Source organism: Acomys russatus, chromosome 14 (assembly GCF_903995435.1).
Source record: "Acomys russatus chromosome 14, mAcoRus1.1, whole genome shotgun sequence".
NCBI classification, from domain to species: domain Eukaryota; kingdom Metazoa; phylum Chordata; class Mammalia; order Rodentia; family Muridae; genus Acomys; species Acomys russatus.
This window is the reverse complement of record NC_067150.1, coordinates 46,185,756-46,205,554: the sequence shown is the minus strand read 5'-3', so window position 1 is coordinate 46,205,554 and position 19,799 is coordinate 46,185,756. Positions and strand designations below refer to the sequence as shown.

Here is a 19,799-nt window from a genome sequence, read left to right as displayed (position 1 = left end):
AGAGAAAAAAAAAAGACCAAATAGTAAAATATCCATACAATTCAGTATATATTTGATATAACAGAAATCAGCAATATTTGCATTATGAATTTAGTGAAGAGAATCGCTGTTAGCAAGAACAATTGAGAGAAACATGCAGGATTCCATTGTATAACGTGATGAACACTTATCTGTAGTGAGTGAAACCCAAGTTATAGCCCACTTTCCTGCTCCCTAGTTTCCTGATAAGCCAAGTTAAATAAAAACCTTAAGTGTGAAAATCCTAAGTGTTTCATATACGAATGCTCTCATTTGCTCTCTCTCTCTCTCTCTCTGTTTAGGAAGAAGAAAGGAGAGGCAAAAAAGAGTATGAGAGTCGGGCGGTGGTGGTGCACGCCTTTAATCCCAGCACTTGGGAAGCAGAGGCAGGTGGATCTCTGTGAGTTCGAGGCCAGCCTGGTCTACAGAGAGAGTTCCAGGATGGCTAGAGTTGTTACACAGAGAAACCCTGTCTCGAAAAACCAAGAAAAAATATGGGATTCTGTAGTGATTAGGAACAGGGATCATAGCCCAAAGGCCTAATTTAAGAGCTAAGCCCAGACTCTCTTTTGAGTCAATTAATTCAACTTTTAAAGGCTCTATATCTTTATCTAAAAATGGAGGTTAATCATCAAAATAGCTATATGATTCTATTCTAGATTAAATGAGGTAGTGTATATAAAATAATGTTCAATAAACATTGGTTTATAGAATATACTACTGAAAAACTAAAGAAGCAAGAAAGACAGGTCTGCCCCAGATTTGTTCACCTAAAATCCTGATTTGTGAAAGGAGTAGGGCTCACTGAGAAAGGCAAGCAGCATGTCACACCAATAGCTTTGAGCTAGGGGAACCTGAAATATGATCCATTATTTAGTAACTATTAATAATGCCTTTACTGTGTGGCAGAGTCTATGCTAAGAGGCTGCCATCGTCTCTTAACGTGGGCAAGGCACTATCACAGGGCAAGAAGAGGCACAAAAATGTAAGCTTCTCATGGTCTATGCCATGGCCAACTTGACAGGATTGGTGACTGTACAACCATAAGCAGGTAAGACTGAACTGCCACGAAAAAGACAGAATGCAATGGGATTCTAGAGAGGTGAGACCAATGAGGAGTTCATAGAGTTAGTGATGTGTAGGCTAGGGATTTAAAATATGTGAGTATGAGCTGGGCGTGGTGGTGCACGCCTTTGTTCAGGGAGGCAGAGGTCAGCAGATCTCTGCGAGTTCGAGGCCAGGCTGGTCTATGAAGTGAGTCCAGGACAGCCAAGGATACACAGAGAAACCCTGTCTCGAAAAAAACAAAAACAAAACAAAACAAAACAAAGTGTGAACATAGCTATACATATGTATTCTTTGCAAAGTTTAAAAGTCATTGATTTAGGGACTGGACTAGACCTTCAGAAACTGATTACAAACCATATGTTATCATGTATGTTTCTTACAAAAGGCTAGCAAGACCTGTGCAAAGACATGCTTACTTGTGCATGTGTCGTTCTTTTCTGTAGTGATGAGGTTGAGTCCAGGCCTTCCACACTAGGCAAGTGCTCTTCAGGCAGCACTTTCTTAAGTGTAAAAGATGGTCCTAAGGCTGCTGTAAAAACCAGATTTTTCTTTGCCTCTTCATATTTAGAACAGACCCATTTTACCATTTCAGTTTTAACTCTGCACTAAAATCCTTCATAAATTTGGTCTGAGCCTAACTGAGGTTTTTTGGGGGCCTTTTTTTGTTTTTTTGAGACAGTGTTTCTTTGTGTAATAGCCCTGGCTGTCCTGGACTCACTTTGTAGACCAGGCTGGCCTCGAACTCAGAGATCCACCTGCCTCTGCCTCCCAAGTGCTGGGATTAAAGGTGTGCACCACCACGCCCGGCCGCCTAACCAAGTTTAGATTGTCGAAGGAAATACAAACTTTTCTCTGGTCACATGGCGATCCCAGATTCATAGGATTTGGCAGTTTCAAACCAGATTTCTTCTATGGCTTTCTGGCCCATGTCAAACATCTGCTGTAAATGCTTCCATCCCGTTTTGGCTGTAATCATAAGGTACTCTTTGTTCTCCGGGTACAGCTGGCAGGAGTATTCAGCCATGACAAGAGACTGACAGAAACGACTGCATACAAGTAAAAACAAAGTGCTCCTCTCTTCTGGGGTCAATGGGATCACACTCTCAAAGCCCGCGAGGACATGCCCCCCTACTTGCATAGGATTTGTGCTTTCAATCATCATGTACATGATGGTGATCGCGGCTTCAAACACATAGTAGCCATAGCTCATGTCACCAAAGTCTAAAATCCCCGAGACGTGATAGACAGCATCTCCAGAGGCTGCCTTGCTGAGGTCTACTAAAATGTTATGGTCATTGAGATCACCATGGTTAATACCTGAAATTAGAAAAATCATATAGAAAGTCATTTGAAATGCCAATTCCTTCTCTTTCTACCTTTCTTTTTTCTCTTTTCTTTCTTTCTTTTCTTTTTCTTTTTCTTTTCTTTTTTTTTTTTTTCAGACAGGATTTCTCTGTGTAGCCTTGGCTGTCCTGGACTCACTTTGTAGATCCGGCTGGCCTCGAACTCACTGTGGTGCACCTGCCTCTGCCTCCCCGAGTGCTGGGATTAAAGGTGTGCGAAGCCGCTGCTGCCACCTACCTTTCTTTTTAAAGCAAAGCCATCTAAATAATTTGATGAGCAAGCAGAGATAAAGGCACAAGCTCCAATTTCTTAAAATAAAGCCATTTTCCCTGCAAAGGACACAGGCTCCCTTGCTCTTGCTCCTCACCAGTGGAGAGGTCAAGGTGGAAAGTGGAGCACTTGCAAACACCCTAATGGAGAAGTGCTCAAAGCTGGAGGTGTTTGAAAGGAACCAAATCACATTCATGTCATTATAGGATGCAGAGACTCACATGGGCCATACACACCTTTATTTATATCAAGGCTTTAAAAGTTCCGATAAGCCTGGTGTGATGATGCACACCTTTAATCCCAGACTCAGGAGGCAGAGGCAGACAGATCTCTGCAGCCTGGTCTAAATAGAGAGTTCCAGGCCAGCCAGGGCTGGAGAGATGAGAGAGATGAGAGAGATGGGGGGAAGGGAGGGAGGGAGAGAGAGAAAAAGAAAGAGTAATAATAATAATAATAATAATAATAATAATAATAATAATATAAACAAACCAGAAACTGAGAGTGTTTAGGAAATGTAGAATTTGACACCCAAGAGCATGATCCATGGCCTTGCCTGTGGCCAGAATACAGTGAACTTGGAGTGATGAGTAGTGTAGTTAGCTGCATGTGGTATAAGCTATGGCCCAGACATGCACAGTGTAACCATACATCAAATTGTAATAGGCTGGGAGAAAAGAAAACATCAAACCTGTCTTTATCATGGGCAATTTGAAAAACACTGATACAAGCTATAGTCTAGAATTAAGGCACTATTTGTTTGTTCACAAGCAACAAACCACTGAGAGTAACACACCTTATAACAACCAGGTGATTTAGAATGTGTCTTTTGTTGTTATTGTTTCATTTTGTTCCAGACAGGGTTTCTCTGTGTAGCCCTGGCTGTCCTAGAATCACTTTGCAGACCAGGTTGGCCTCAAACTCAGAGAGATCCTCCTGCCTCTGCCTCCCAAGTGCTGGGATTAAAAGCATGTGCCACCCTGCCCAGCAGGAATGTGTCTTTTTCACACACACACACACACACACACACACACACACACACACACACACACACACACACACACACATTTTTTTAAAGACCAGATCTGACTCTGTAGCCACACGAGCCTGTATTTCATAGCAATATTTCTTCTGCTCAGTTCCCATGTATATTAGGAGTGTGCACCACCATGTTCAGCTGTATTTCAAAAGAAAAAAAAGTGCTTTGGATGGTAGCTGAAGAAAAGAGGCTGCAGCAATAATTGAGATCCCATAACGGTAGCAGTATAAAACAAACAAAAACAATAAGAAACAAAGCAGAAGGGCTAGAGAGATGGCTCAGAGGTTAAGAGCACTGGCTGCTCTTCCAGAGGTCCTGAGTTCAATTCCCAGCAACCACATGGTGGCTCACAACCATCTATAATGTGATCTGATGCCCTCTTCTAGCCTACAGGTGTACATGCAAGCAGAGTGCTGTATATATAACAGATAAATATTTTAAAAAAGAAAGAAAGCAGGAGGGATAATCTAATACTGCCTCCCTGCTTGGACAGAAAAAGAGCTAAACAAAAACTGGCTCCTATGTTTTCTAGTTCAAAAGCAACAGAATTGACTGTAGAGGGATTTTAATCCAGCAATTTGGCTACTCTGGCTGGAATACAGACACACCCTAAGGATACATCTTTAATCCCAAACAATGAAGGTAGAGTTAGTTTGTAGAAAGAAGCACCCATGTTAGAAAGTGATGTCTAATTGAGGGGCAGAAAAAGTGACAAGTCAGAAAAAGATTTGACAGAATAGGATATACCCAACTTTCATGAGAACAGAGATGAAGGAGAGGTGATTTAAAAGGGAGCAGTGCAGAGAGGAGAGAGAGAAAGGGCGGGGGGCATTTTTATCAGGACAGTTTTACAGAGATAGGAGAGGAGTTTGAGCTAGAACAGCTGAGTTGAAGCAGCCAGCCAGAGTTCAGAAAGGGTGAGACAGACAGAGAGAAGAAAAGGAAGTTTTACTGGGGCAGTTTTACAGAGAAGATTGCAGAGAAAGAACAAAATAGACACAGGTGAAGACCTGTGAAGCCAGAGAATGAGAAGGAGCCAGAAAATCAGAACAGATTTTGCTAGAGTTAGTTTGAGACCCAGCACAGCAATTCAACCAGAGGCTGAGAGAGAAACCAGATTAAATCAGTCATCTTGGAGGAAAGTCTGAGCAAGAACAGCAGAGTTGAACTAGCCAGCCAGAGTTCAGAAAGAGCTAGAAAGAGTGTTCATTCCCATGCATGGTTCTTTGTTTCCTGATATTCAAATTTAAAGTTTATTTGTTTGTGAAAGGTACTGTTTGTCTTGAGACTTTATAAGCTGTACGTGGTGGCACACGCCTTTGATCCCAGCACTAGGGAGGCAGAGGCCGGTGAATCACTGTGAGTTTGAGGTCTGCAAAGTGAGTCCAGGACAGCCAAGGCTACACAGAGAAACCCTGTCTCGAAAAACCAAACCAAACCAAAACAACAACAACAACAAAACCCTTCTAAAATAAAAAGAGTTTAGTAGCATAGGCTTGAGATAGAGCTGAGTGGGAGAGTACTTGTCCAGCAGGTACAAAGCCCTGGAGCTGACCTACAGTACTTTCAACAATACACAGGAGGCCAGTGAGATGACCCAGTGGGTAAAGCTGCTGAGTTCAATCCAGGGACCCACAAAGTAGAAGGAAAGAACAAACCCCTTTATATTGTCCTCTGACTTACACACATGTGCTATATCATCTGCATCCCCAAATAAATAATACAATTTAAAAATGTTTAATGTGTAATACTTCTTTAGAGACATGTAAAACTCAATGTCTGGATGTTTAATTTTGTTTGTCTATGTCTTAGGAATAAAGATACTCTATGGGCCCAGCAATAGTGGCACACGCCTTTAATCCCAGCACTTGGGAGGCAGAGTCAGGCAGAACTCCAGGAGTTCAAGGCCAGCCTGGTCTACAAAATGAGTCCAGGACAGCCAAGGCTACACAGAGAGACCCTGTCTCGAAAAAACAAAACAAAACAAAAAGATCTTCTATGGGTATATGCGAGTAGAAACACTGACTTTGGTCATGGATTAATATAGTTTTAGAAATATAAGTTTCTGTAATAACCATTTTCTTCAAACTTATCCACAACCTGATCAAAATCCAAAGTACCAATAGACTTTTTTAAACGCATGACTTGCTGATCCTAAAATTGATATGGAAATACAAAGGGAAAAAAGTAGTTGACACTGGTTTTCTACAGCCACATCTATGAGAAATTATCTTGATTGATGATGGATGTCGGTGAGCGAGAGCCCAGTCCACTAGCTATATAAGAAAAGTAACTGAGCTGGGGAGTGGTAGAACACCCCTTTAATCCCAGTACTTGGGACTCAGAAGCAGGTAGATCTTTTTTTTTTAAAGATTTATTTATTAATATTATATATACAGAGCTCTGCCTGCATGTACACCTGTAGGTCAGAAGAAGGCATCAGATCACATCATAGATGGTTGTGGGCCACCATGTGGTTGCTGGGAATTGAACTCAGAACCTTTGGGAGAGCAGTCAGTGCTCTTAACTTCTGAGCCATCTCTCCAGCCCCAGCAGGTAGATCTTTGTGAGTGTGAGGCCAGCCTGGTCTACAGAGCAAGCTCCAGAAAGGCCAGAGCTACACAGAGAAGCACTGTTTTAAAAAAACAAAAAAGATGATTGTTATGTTTTGTTTTTATGAGACACTGTGTGCGGGACACACTGTGATACACTACAGCTTCTAGAATGATATTTTTTTTTCTTTTCTTGGGGAGGTTGCACGGGCGGAGGGTGGAGAGAAAGAGATGGGGAGATGAGTGGGATTGGGTGTGAAATTCACAAAGAAGCAATAAAAAGTTAAATAGTTTTTAAAAAGAAAAGAAAACTGTAAGCATCATAAAGTCGGGACGGCAACACAGCAGAATGTCTGTGCCTGGGTAACAGTAGCGCGAACTCATACAACCTCTTTTGGAAGCTGGCATTATTTGGTCAAGTTGAACATAAGGAGATTGATGAAGGAGGGTTTCTGTGATTCAAGACCAGCCTGGTCTACACAGTCCAAAGAGCAGCAAAAGCAAACTTCAAATATAGAAAACCTAAGAGTAGTAAACACAGCTGGGCGGGTGGTGCATGCCTGTAATCCCAGCACTTGGGAGGCAGAGGAAGGCATGTGAGTTTGAGGCTAGCCTGGTCTACAAAGGGAGTCCAGGATAGCCAAGGCTACACAGAGAAACCCTGTCTCAAAAACAAACAAACAAACAAACAAACAAAAAGGTAATAAAGACATTATTTTTGTAAAAGTAATAGGAAAAAATGAAGACATCTTATAATGTCAGAAATCTAAGCTGTACCTCCATATTTTCTTGACAATGTGAAATATGCCAATTTAAAGGTTTAGAAAAATACACACTTTGATTGGGAAAATACTCACATTCTCGGAAATGACTTAATTTGGTCATTACTTCTTCCTTGAACAGCTGGACCACCTGCTCAATAATCTCCCGGTTTCGACTCTGGCTCAGGGCGCCCATGTATTTCTCTAGAAGAGGAACGTTTTTCAGATTCCAGATGAAGTTCTCTCGGCGAAGAAGATTTAACTTTGGGTGATGGAATTCCTAAGTAAAATACAAGAAACTGGGAAGGATGTGGCTTAGGCGGTGCAGTGCTTGCTTGGCATGCCCTGTGTTTGATCCCTGTGATAAAACTAGACGTGAGTGACAGCATATGCCCATAATCCCAGCATTCTGTTTGGTTTGCTTGTTTAGTGGTGCTGGGGATTGAAGCTAGGGTCTTCCCCGTGCTAGACAGGCACTCTGTCTCTAAGTTATCTCTTCAGCCCAAAGTTTGTCTGAATATTCGAAGATGTGAACATTGTACCTGTTCAGCCTGACCTCTCCGGCTTTTATTTCTTTTGGCTCCTTGCACCCCGACCTGAAATGCTACAGTCAAGCTGCAGCCAAACTCCAGCATTATTTGATCGCACAACTTTGGACGTTTCAGTTCTGCTCCCTTTGGTGTTGAGGCTCCTGTCTATCTATCCTGGAACCCCTGGGCCTGGAAGCTGCTGGAATTTTCGGTGGACCAACTATATCCTTAGCAGATAGTCCCAGTCTCTCCCACAGGGACGGAGCTGAAACAGCACACCTTTGCGGTATACTTACAGGAAGGTGAAGGGACTCTGCCTGACACAGCGTGGTGGAGGCTCAGCGAGGGCATGCGCGGTGGGCACAGAGTCTGCCAGAAGGCACCGCGGTACCCAGAGGAGAGCCGTTCTCTGTGTCCCGCAGATCTCTGTGTTCCCCACACGACAACTTACAAAGGCTGCCTAGCACGCAGCAGGTGGGCTTGAACAGGAAAACACCCATCATGTGGAACTGCAGTTGCCGTCTCAAGCAGGGAAAAAAGAGCTGGAGCTTCAGGGAGAGGCAGTGGGGGAGCTCACAGGAGAGAGTGAGCATGAGCCCACAGACGTGCTGGAAGGAGACAGCAGCGACAGCGGAGCTGACAAAAGCCCTGTCAAAATCCCAATAGCGTTCTTTGCAAAAATAGGAAAGGAAAAAACAAACAAACAAACCCTAAGGATTGCCATAAAACCATGGAACACTCCAAACACTAAGTGATTCTGAGAAGGAAAGCAGAGTGGGAAGAATTTAATCAGATTTAAGATTATAGTACAAAGTTATAATAAAACAGTATGAGGGCTGAAGGTATACATCAGTGGCAAATCATGTGCTAAGCACAAAGCTTGCCTTGGGTTCATCAGAGAACAAACAAAAGAAAAAAAATAACATAAATAGTATAAAAGCAGACAAAAGAATTAGTGGAGCAGTGCAGAGAATCCATAAATAACCTTAAAAACACATTACCAAGTAGTATTCAGAAGATACCATGGGAAAGGATATGGTTCTTTAATATAGTTCTGGGAAAACTGGATTTCAACATGAAAAACAATGATACAGGGCATGTATATTACACCACATACAAAAACCAACCCCAAAATAGACAGAAGACCCAACCAAATACCATGATCTGAAATCATAAAACTTCTTGGCAATGGCTTTGTCAATGATTTCTTGCCATTTATATCCAAAGCAAAAATAAAGACGGGATTATATCAAAGCAAAAGCTGCTGCACAGAAAATTCAACAGCACTGGGGCTGGAGAAATGGCTCAGTGCCGTGATGACTGCACAGGCCTCTAACCCCGACACTGAGGAGGTGGGCCTAGGAGGATCCCCTGGGGCTTGTTGGTCAGTCATTGGAGCCAACTGGAAAGTTTCAGGCTTAGTGAGAGACCTTTCTCAAAGGGAAAGGCTAGCGAGCTGGCTTACCAGGAAAAGGCATTTGCCAAGCCTGATGACTTGAGTTTGATGCCCAGAACCAACGCTGTAGAAGGAAGAGGACTGACTCCTGTAAGGTCTCCTTGTCTCAGATTGCTACACATGCACTGTGGCATGCATGGACACACATATGAACACACACACACAGAATGAATGAATGAATGAATGAATGAATGAATAAAGGACAGCAATCAAGAAAGACACTGATGTCAACCTCTGGCCTTGATATGCATGCGCAGACAACATATACTTACATGAACACACACACACACACAAATTCCACAATTTTTTTTTTTTTTTTTTTTTTTTTTTTTGGTTTTTTGAGACAGGGTTTCTCTGTGTAGCCTTGACTGTCCTGGACTCGCTTTGTAGACCAGACTGACCTTGAACTCACAACAATCCGCCTGCCTCTGCCTCCCAAGTGCTGGGATTAAAGGTGTGCGCCACCACCGCCCAGCAAGTTCAACAATTTTAATCTCAATTGAGAGTTTGTGAAAAAGACATAGAAAAGCCAGGTGGTGGTGTCACATGCCTTTAATCCTGGCACTTGGGAGGTAGAGGCAGGTGGATCTCTATGAGTTCAAGGCCATCCTGGTCCGCAAAGAGAGTTCTCCCTAAAAAACGAAAGTGAGCAAAAGACTGAAAGCAGCATTTTTCCAAAGACAACACAAGAACGTCCAATGGGTACACAAGGTGGTCACACCTAAACCACCTTCAGGAAAATAAAGACTGGATGCACCATGAGCTATCACTTCACACCTGTAAAGACCAATGCTACTGGAAATATGAGTGATGACTCATGTTGGGAGGGTATGGCGAAAGAGAATCTGTGTATACTGTAGACAAGAGTGTACAGCCACTATAGAACACAGCATGGAAAGTTATTAAAAAAATTAAAACCAAGATTACTATGTGACCCTTAAGTTCAGCCTTTTGGGGGCACATATCTAAGGGAAATGAAATTACAAACTCACGAAACTATCTGTTTCATGTACTTTGTTCATTGTATTTAGCCAAAATAGTCACGTTAAAAAAAAAAAAAAAAAAAAAAAAAAAAAAGAGGGGGCTGGAGAATGGCTCAGAGGTTAAGAACACTGTCTGCTCTTCCAGAGGTCCTGAGTTCAATTCCCAGCAACCACATGGTGGCTCACAACTATCTATAATGTGATCTAATGCTCTCTTCTGGCAGACAGAGCACTGTGTACATAATAAATAAATAAATCTAAGGAAAAAAAAAAAAAAAAAGGCCGGGCAGTGGTGGTGCACACCTTTAATCCCAGCACTAGGGAGGCAGAGGCAGGCGGATCGCTGTGAGTTCGAGGCCAGCCTGGTCTACAAGTTGAGTCCAGGACAGCCAAGGCTACACAGAGAAACCCTGTCTCCAAACACCAAAAAAAAAAAGGGTGTGTGTAGGCCAAAGGTTATACTTTACACTGTAGCAAATATTTAGTAAAAGGCAAAACATTTACAGTCTCTGAAAAGAAATGGGAATAGCAAAGTAGTAAATATTTAAGACTAACAAGTTTACTGATCTAACAACATGAATACCAAGGTTGCTAAGTGTCTTTAGTCAGCATTTTGCTAAGTTAGTACATGGGAGAGAGGGAATGAAATACAAGGGTTAACTGAGTGTCACTGGGAGAGGGAAAGAGGCAACAGTATGTCCCACTGTAGCAGTTGTTTTACTGTATACGTATCTTATGTTGTATACCTAAATATATCACAATACATTTATTTTTCAAATGGTAAAGGAGAAAGATGTAAGAGACACTTACTTAAAAAGCATATTTGGAAGCCGGGCGTGGTGGCGCACGCCTTTAATCCCAGCACTGGGGAGGCAGAGGCAGGCGGATCGTTGTGAGTTAGAGGCCAGCCTGGTCTACAAAGTGAGTCCAGGATGGCCAAGGCTACACAGAGAAACCCTGTCTCGAAAAACCAAAAAAAAAAAAAAAAAAAAAAAAAAAAAGCATATTTGGAGCCACGCATGGTGGCACACACCTTTAATCCCTGCACTCAGGAGGCAAAGGCAGGCAAATTGCTGGGAGTTCGAGGCCAGCCTGGTCTACAAAGTGAGTCCAGGATGGCCAGAGAAACCCTGTCTTGAAAAACAAAAAACAAAACAAAACAAGCATATTTTGAAGATATTTTGAGGATATTATAGACACAATACAAATACAATACAGAGTGTTGTAATCACTAAAAAGGTTTTTCTTAATAAAATTAACATATGAAAAAATCTCCTAAAAATACACTTAAGCCAGGTATGATGGCCCACACATGTAATCCCAGCATTCAGGAGGCAGATAGGAGGACTGCCAGAAGTTTAAGGCCAACCCAGTCTACACCAAGAGTTCCAGATCAGTCAGGGCTACATAGCAAGACCCTGCAGGGTCTGGAGAGATGGCTGTGTGTCTAAGAGCACTTGATGCTCTTGCAGAAGACTGGGATTCTGTTCTTACAGCATTCACATCCACTCATAACCATCCATGGCTCTAGTTCTAGGGGATCTGGCACCCTCTTCTGGCCTCCTTGGGTACCTGGCACATGCAGTGCACTTACATAGACACAGGCAAAACACCCACACACATAAATAAATAAATCTTTTTCAGAGAGACCCTGTCATAAAGAAATGAAAATAAAATAACTACTCAAACTAAAAGTCTATTTATATTCTAAGTAGATAGTGTGTGTGTGTGTGTGTGTGTGTGTGTGTGTGTGTGTGTGTGTACATGTACACATTCATGTGAGCATGTGTACACCTGGATGCCAGAGGTCAATACTGGGTATCTTCCTCAGTTGGTCTTAATTTTAGCTTTCTTTTTCTTCTATTTATTTGCATGTGTATGTGTGAGCACACATGTGATTGGATGTATATGTTACACACTCACACATACACACATAAACATTTTATTTGTGTGTGTGTGTGTGTGTGTGTGTGTTTGCGCGCGCCATGGCATAAATGTGGCAGCCAGAGCAAAACTTATGGGAGCCAATTTTTTCCTTCCAGCATGTGGGTTTCACTGCAGAGTCTTCACTGCAGGATGGAGAGACGGCTCAGTGATTAAGAGCACTGTCTGCTTTTCCAGAGGTCCTGAGTTGAATTCCCAGCAAGAAGAAAAGAAGGAGGAGGGGGGGGGGGAAGAGGAAGAGAAGGAGGAGAAGGAATAGCTTATTTCTTTCCTGGTTAAACAAAAACCCTTTAGTGACTCATTACTTAAGAAAAACTTGTTAAGCCGGGCGTGGTGACGCACGCCTTTAATCCCAGCACTTGGGAGGCAGAGGCAGGCAGATTGCTGTGAGTTCGAGGCCAGCCTAGACTACAAAGGGAGAAAACCAAAAAAAAAAAAAAAAAAAAAAAAAAAGAAAAGAAAAGAAAAACTTGTTAAAAATACAAAGCAAAGCCAGGCATGATGGCACATGCCTCCTCCCCCTCCCCCCGCTTTTCTTTTCTTTTCGAGACTGGGCTTCTCTATGTAGCATTGGCTGTCCTGGATTCACTTTGGAGACCAGGCTGGCCTTGAACTCACAGAGATCATCTGCCTGCCTCTGCCTCTGCCTCTGCACAGGGCTTCCGTGCAAGTCTGAGTGAGTAGGATGCCTTCTGTAACAAATTCCCTCCAATACCTCCTAATTCACCATCCTAGAATTCTTCTTCTGCCAGGTGCCAGTTAGGTCTCCCAATGTGTCAAACGTACAGTGCTATCCATCAAGGACAAGCAATGAGCAAATCCTTTGGGGAGGCAGTGTTTATGTAGCCTGCACAAAGCTCAGTCCCCAGTACCCTATAGACTCGACATGGTAGCACAAGCCTATAATTTCAGCACTGAAGAGGTAGAAGCAGCACAGTCAGGTGTTCAAGGTAAGCTTTGACCACACAGTGAGTTTGAAGCCACCCTGTACTGTATGACACCCTGTCTAAGAGAAAAACGAATAAACAAAGCATATTGTTCTTAGGAATCTCATTGCTAGCCAGGCATGGTAACGCACACCTTTCCTCCCAGCACGTTCAGGCAGAAGCAGGAGGATCTCTGTGAATTTGATATTAAGTCTGGTGGGCATAGTGAGTTCCAGACCATCCAGGGTTACCTAGTGAAACTCTGTCTCAAAACAAACAAAAATAAAAACAAAAGGATAAACCAACAATACCCCTTACAAACAAGACAAGATCCCAAATCTTACCTCCAGTGTTTTATCCAGCCGGGCAGCTAGCCTTCCTATTTCATACAGCTGCTGGTAGCTGACGGTGACCTCGGCTATCGGTCTTCCTGGGAGGAAAGTGAGCATTCTCACCAAGTAGCTTTTGATTTCAGATCCACTGTCTAGATTGAAGGAACAACGCAGCCTGTCAATCACTCGTGAACAAACAAGAGGAGCTTTTTTTTTTTTTTTTTTTTTTTTAAAGAATTAGTACTGAAAAGAAAAGGAATTTCAAGGTAAGAGGGGGAAATGTACCTTGCTAAAACTACTCTGCAATGTTCTGTTCAGAGATGTGGGGGTGAAAGCAAACAGAAGGACAAACCATTTATACACCTCAAACATAGCTCCAACTATGTAGGCCTTAGCTCCAAGGGGGCGATTACTTACAAGGTAAATGATTGTCTAAGACTGACATTTTCATATCCAGTTGCAGTGAGGAACACAAGGCATAACAGGGGACTTGTGCCACAAACCACAGGCTTCTTTGGGGCATAGTGGAGTGCGCCTTGTGCCTGTACCACAGCTCTGCCATCTTGTCCTCAGGCACGGCAGTGGGTCTTAGTTGTTTGGAGCAATACGAGGTAAGAAATAATAAGTGAACCAGAGAAAAGAACAAAGATAGTGGAGACCTCATACTTTAAAAAATTCCAGGAAGTTGATCTTAAACTACTGCTTGCTAAGTTAGGCACATCTCAAAAGTCTTTTTTGTTTTTGTTTGTTTTTTGTTTTTCGAGACAGGGTCTCTTTGTGTAGCCTTGGCTGTCCTGGACTCGCTTTATAGACCAAGATGGCCTCAAACTCACAGTGATCCGCCTGCCTCTGCCTCCCTAGTGCTGGGATTACAGGTGTGCGCCACCAAGGCCAGCTCATTTCAGAAATCTTTAAAGGGAAAGGATTGAGTCCCAGAGATGAGACCTGCAGCCTTGCATTCAATACACAGTAATGACAAACTGGGGTTTAAAATGCTTGATTGCACTCACTGGGCACGGTGGTGCACACCTGTAATCCCAGCACTCTGGAGGCAGAGCCAGGCAGATCACTGTGAGTTCGAGGCCAGCCTGGTCTACAAAAACAAGTCCAGGACAGCCAAGGCTACACAGAAAAACTCTTGTCTTGAAAAAACAAAACAAAACAAAAAGCCAGGTGGCGGCACACACCTTTAACCCCAGCACTCCGGAGGCAGAGGCAGGCACATCACTGTGAGTTCAAGGCCAGCCTGGTCTACAAAGTTAGTCCAGGACAGCCAGGGCTACACAGAGAAACCCTGTCTCGAAAAACCAAAAACAACAACAACAAAAGTTTGGTTGCTAGCTTCGTGTTCTTTCTATCCCTACAACACAGCACCAGCACATGCGGCCAGTCTAGTAAATAAGAACACAATCCTGAGGCTGGAGGAATGACTTCGCTGAGTGCTTGCCTAGCATGTGCAAGGGTCTGGGTTCGATCCCTAGCAACACATATAATCTGCTTGTGTTACATAAGAATAGAACATGCCCTCCTGATCTTCACGGGTCCCTTGGTTATTATTTATCAGGATAGTCATAAACAAAAAATTTATACTAGATCTCAACCCAAGCCATTTCCAAACTATAGCTCCACTTGGAATTATTTTCTTTCTTTCTTTTTCCTTTCCTTTCCTTTTCTTTCTTTCCTTCTTTTTTTTTTTTTTTTTTTTTGGAGACAGGGTTTCCCTGTGTAGACTTGGCCATCCTGGACTGACTTTGTAGACCAGGCTGGCCTTGAACTTACAGCAACCCACCTGCCTCAGCCACCCCCCCCCCCCAGTGCTGGGATTAAAGGCGTGTATCACCACGCCTGGCTCCGCTTGGAATTATGAACTTGTTTTTTTGACACTGCACTTTTACCCATAGCCAAAATGCGGCAACATGAATGTATAGGAAATCTCTTACCAATGGACACGAGCGAGATTGTGTTGTCTGCTTTAGTTGGGCACACAGAGGCTGTTGGGAACCCGGCTGCTCTCAGAAACATGATAATGTGGTTCTGCATTTCAATCAGGTCTGGCGTTTTACTAGATTCCGTGTTGCTGATTTTGAGGACATAGTCAACTGGGTCATCTGTAGTGTCTTTGGGTCTCGAAATGCGAACGTGAAAGTTTTGGTCATCATAGCTGGGGAGTGGCTGGATCTTAGAAACTTTGAACCCAAATACTGATTCGACCAGTGCAGAGGCTTGTACCTCAGTAAAACTGGGCTTGGTAAAGGCCTGTGACCGCTGGCTGCCTCCACTTGACATTATGCCTAGGGGAAAAATAACAGCCAGACATATTATGACAGTTATTTATTTGAGTGATTATTTTCAAGACAGACCACTGTTTCTTTATATGGAGTCTATGTTTCTTGATTTTTACTTATAAAATTTAAACAATCAAATTAGTGAATAAGATCAAGAAGCCAATGTCCTGGAGGGGTGGCCCTGCAGTTAGGAGCACTTGCTGCTCTGGTGGAAGACTGACTTTGGTCCCCAGCACTCAGACTGGGTGGCTTACAGTCACCAATAACTCCAGTTCCAGGGACTTCTGACACCCTTTCCTGGACTCTGTAGGCACCTGCGGGTACACAAGCACCATACCCACACGGAGACATTTAAAAATTAAAATAAGCCGGGCGTGGTGATGCACGCCTTTAATCCCAGCACTCGGGAGGCAGAGGCACGCGGATCGCTGTGAGTTCAAGGCCAGTCTGGTCTACAAAGTGAGTCCAGGATGGCCAAGGCTACACAGAAAAACCCTGTCTCGTAAAAACCAAAATAAATAAATAAATAAATAAAAATTAAAATAATCTTTACAAGAAAAAGAAGTCAATGTCCTGTCAGGGCAGGAAGGCCCATGCCATTGTACTCCCAGCACTCAGAAGGCAGAGGCTGGAACTCTTTCAAGGCCAGCTTCTTCTACCTAACAAGATGTAGACTGGCCAGGCAAGGTAGGTAGACCTTGTCTTGAATAAAACAAACAAAACAGAAGTAGTTATGTTGCCAGGTGAATAAAAAATCCTTGTGCCACAAATTATCTTTAAACAAGCATGGGCATTTTGTTATTAGCCAGTGCAATCTTTCTCCTCGTCTGCCAACTTTACAGGGAAATGTAGGTCCAAAGACATTAAGACGAGTCCAAAACTAATATTAAGTTTCATTGAGAACTCATCTCTGAGGGCTGGGAAGACGGCTCCCTGGGGAAGGTGGCCAGTCTGCGAGCATGAGGACACAAGTTTGGATCCACACCAACCATACCAAAGCCTGGCCTGGCAGTGCACGCCTGAACTCTAAGTTGTTGCATTTTTCTATGTTTGTTTTTAAGGACAAGGCTTCCTGTAGCCTAGGCTGGCCTTAACCCCATTCTACAGCCTTGAATTTCTGATCGTCCTGCCTCTACCTCCCAAATGCTGGAATTACAGGTATGTGTCACCACGCTTGGCTTATTTGGCACCAGGGATCAACCTCAGGGCCTCATGCATGCCAGGCGAGCCCTCTACCAATGGAACCCAGTGCCGGACAAACCAAGTCGCTGTGGTCTTGATAAACACATCTCATGTTTACCTCCTGACCATAGTCTTTGCTCTCAGAAGCAAATTAAACTCTTCATGTTTTGCTCACTATCCACAGAGTCACAAAGACCAAACAGGCCCTCAAAACAAACTCTGCACCTGAGACTTCTGGATGTTAACGCATTCTGTTAACACTGCATTTGGCCTTAAGACTTTACGAGGAACTTTTAAACATTCCTTCTGGACACATATAAAATAAGGCTGGCATTCAGAACGTAGTGTGACCTGAAGCCTTAACTCCAAGATGAAATCCTCTCCACTCTGCAAGTATTTAAGGGTATTAGAAAAAAAATTGCTGAACCTGATAGGAATTTGATAGGGAGCTGGGTGTGGTGGCTCACACCTGTTGTCCCACCAATCCAGAGGCAAAGGCAGAAAGATTGCTGCTAGTTGAAGGCCAGCCCAGACTAGTTATAATGTAACCTCCACCCCCCACCAATTCCACCCCCCCAGCCCCCCTTACTGTGAGAGGCATTGTCTCAAAAAGAATCTAGGGTTGGAAAGATGGTTCAGCAGTTAGGAGCACTGCCTGTTCTTCCAGAGGTCCTGAGTTCAATTCCCAGCAACCACATGGTGGCTCACAACCATCTATAATGTGATCAAATGCCCTCTTCTGGCCTGCAGGTGCAGGCAGAGCACTGTATACAAAATAAATAAATAAACAGTTCTTAAAGGTGAAGACTGTTAAAGGCAATTAGTAAAGGCCAATCTCCAGAAAATGTTCCCATGTCCTTCTACAGGGCTTGTTAAGCATCTCTTTGCAGAGTCCTGTTTGCTAAAGTAGGGCAAGGTATTGTTGGCACGTCTGGCCACATGGTACTAAACAGGTGCTGAGCTGCATGGCGGGGCCACCAGCATCTGACACTTTAGCCACACCGCCTCTTTTAAAAGAGTTCAGCGAAGTCATCCCTAAAGGTCGTTCTAGCGCCAATATCTAAGCTGTTAAAGTTCCCTTTTGAGCTTATATTGGCTTTTTTTTTTTTTTTTTTTTTGCTGTGTACACGAAGAACTCCACATCCTGAAAGAACACACACACACACACACACACACACACACACACACACCCCGAAACCTGCTACTGAAAGTAAACACACATACAGGAATTTTTTTTTTTTAAATCAGAGATGTCCATTTTAACCAAATGTGCTCTGTGTGTGGAGAGGATGTGGGGCGAATCCAAATCCTATAGAGGCGATAGTGTATTTCTTGACAACAGTATTTAGCTCCAGCCCCCGCAAAGCAAAAGCAAAAAACAAAACAAAACAAACAAAAGCCTCAAAGAGAAAGGGCTTCCAACCAGGAGGTTAGCACTAGACTTCATAACTTTCTGTTGCATGAAAGAGGAATGTCGAGGAAATGGACCTTACACTCTGCACTTTGTACAAGACACACAAGAAAAAAATTACAGAAATCAGTCTTTCCTCTCACTCTCTCCTGAACTTTGCCTTAGCACTTGTTCCACGTCGGCCTTCAGCGACCCTTCTGCTTTGAGCTTCCAAGGTTGGGAAGCACGCAATTCCTGCACTTATTTCGTGAGCCAATGGTTGCCGCCACTCACAGCTCACAGGCTGCAGGGACGATTGGAAGCAGCTTGGGGCTCCGGTGGGTCTTGCTGAGGAACGAAGGGCAACGATGGGAGGTGGCCCACAGCCTGGTTCCCGACCTGTGTCAGTTATTTCAGGACAGCCTTTGGGACAGCTTCCACCCCGCGCCTTACAAGCCCGCCGAGGGTGGGACCCTCGAAATCGCTCTCTGAGCTCTCAGACCCTGCTGGGGCTGGACAGTGCCCTGCCCCGTCAGCACTCAGTGAGTTTGAGGAGCCCGAGGAGCGCAGGAGCCCGCCGCCACCCCGACTCAGCTATGTACCTTCAGGGCGACTGGGGTCTCGATTCTGTCTTCTTCACTTCTTCTCACCCGTCGCGACCGGATGTCCCGAGGAAGACCCTCTCTTCTCGCTCAGCAAGCAAGGCAGCCCGAGTGAAGGGGGCGGGGCCCGACCCGCCGCTGCGAGCCCCGCCCATGGCAGCCCCGCCTTTCTATTGGCTCCTCCCACACCCCCGCCGCCCAATCCGCGCACAATACAGACAGCCCTGGCCCAACCCTCCCACAGTCGGTACAACTTTATCAATCTTGGCTCAGTTGTCAGAACATTTGCTTCTGATTGGGCCTCGAGTAGGTTTTGGGCTATTGAGCGCTGTCAGGTCGGCATAGTACCTCGCTTCTCGGCTTTCTTTCCCCACGTCTTCCCGCCCTTCTGCTATCACGCAACCTAGAGGTCGTCTTCATAGAGCACGGCAAGAGGTGCATTCTCCCTAGAAGGGAATCCTGGTCCTGAAATTGCAAGGGTCGGTTCCCCCTCTGTGAGGAAACCGGGCTCGCTGTCTGGGTACTGGAATGTTATCAACCCAAAACGGCTGCATTTATTAAACAAGCGTACGCTGTCTGTGCTGACGGGAAAACTGAAGCCTAGAGTGCACAGAACCTCAACCAGACCATGGCTACCAACTCCCAGTGCCAAACCTTGGCCACAGCACGGGTTTTCAAGAGGGGTAACTCAGCACAATAGAGGGAAAGAGAAAGCAGCACCAACCGGGCTGTTAGCATCACGATTTAGATCTGGGATGAAAGACTTTACAGCAGCTGGCGATCCTTACTTAGTAATTCATTCAAAGGCAAAGGGCTCAAGAGCTTACCTAGGATTCTGGGACAAGGCAGTTCAACGACCTTAATTTTCAAGGACACCGGGCCTTTCTCCAGCTAAGCAGAACTTCTCTGATCTGTTCCTCTTTGATGGAAGAGTCCTGTCATTAGAGTTTGCAATTTGGTCTCCTTACTTTGTCGAATGCACATCTCACTTGTTTTTGTTTTTCCTTCCTGTCACGGCACACCCAGGGGTGCGATAGTTACCCAGTTATTTGTACAGGGATTTTAATCCAGCAATATGGCTCCTCTGGCTGGAATACAGACACACCCTAAGTACACACTT

At 44.1% G+C, this 19,799-nt stretch overlaps 1 protein-coding gene across 1 annotated transcript; it reads right to left on the bottom strand.

The window, feature by feature from the left end:
- Nucleotides 1–1,942: 1,942 nt before the first annotated feature.
- Hykk (hydroxylysine kinase) lies at nt 1,943–15,608 on the bottom strand. Its single transcript, XM_051156477.1, has 4 exons — nt 15,161–15,608; nt 13,233–13,372; nt 7,146–7,329; nt 1,943–2,403 (listed from the first exon to the last, which is right to left on the bottom strand). Exons 1-4 carry the CDS (start codon nt 15,504–15,506, stop codon nt 1,943–1,945), a joined length of 1,131 nt encoding a protein of 376 aa, XP_051012434.1. The 5' UTR covers nt 15,507–15,608.
- Nucleotides 15,609–19,799: the final 4,191 nt, after the last annotated feature.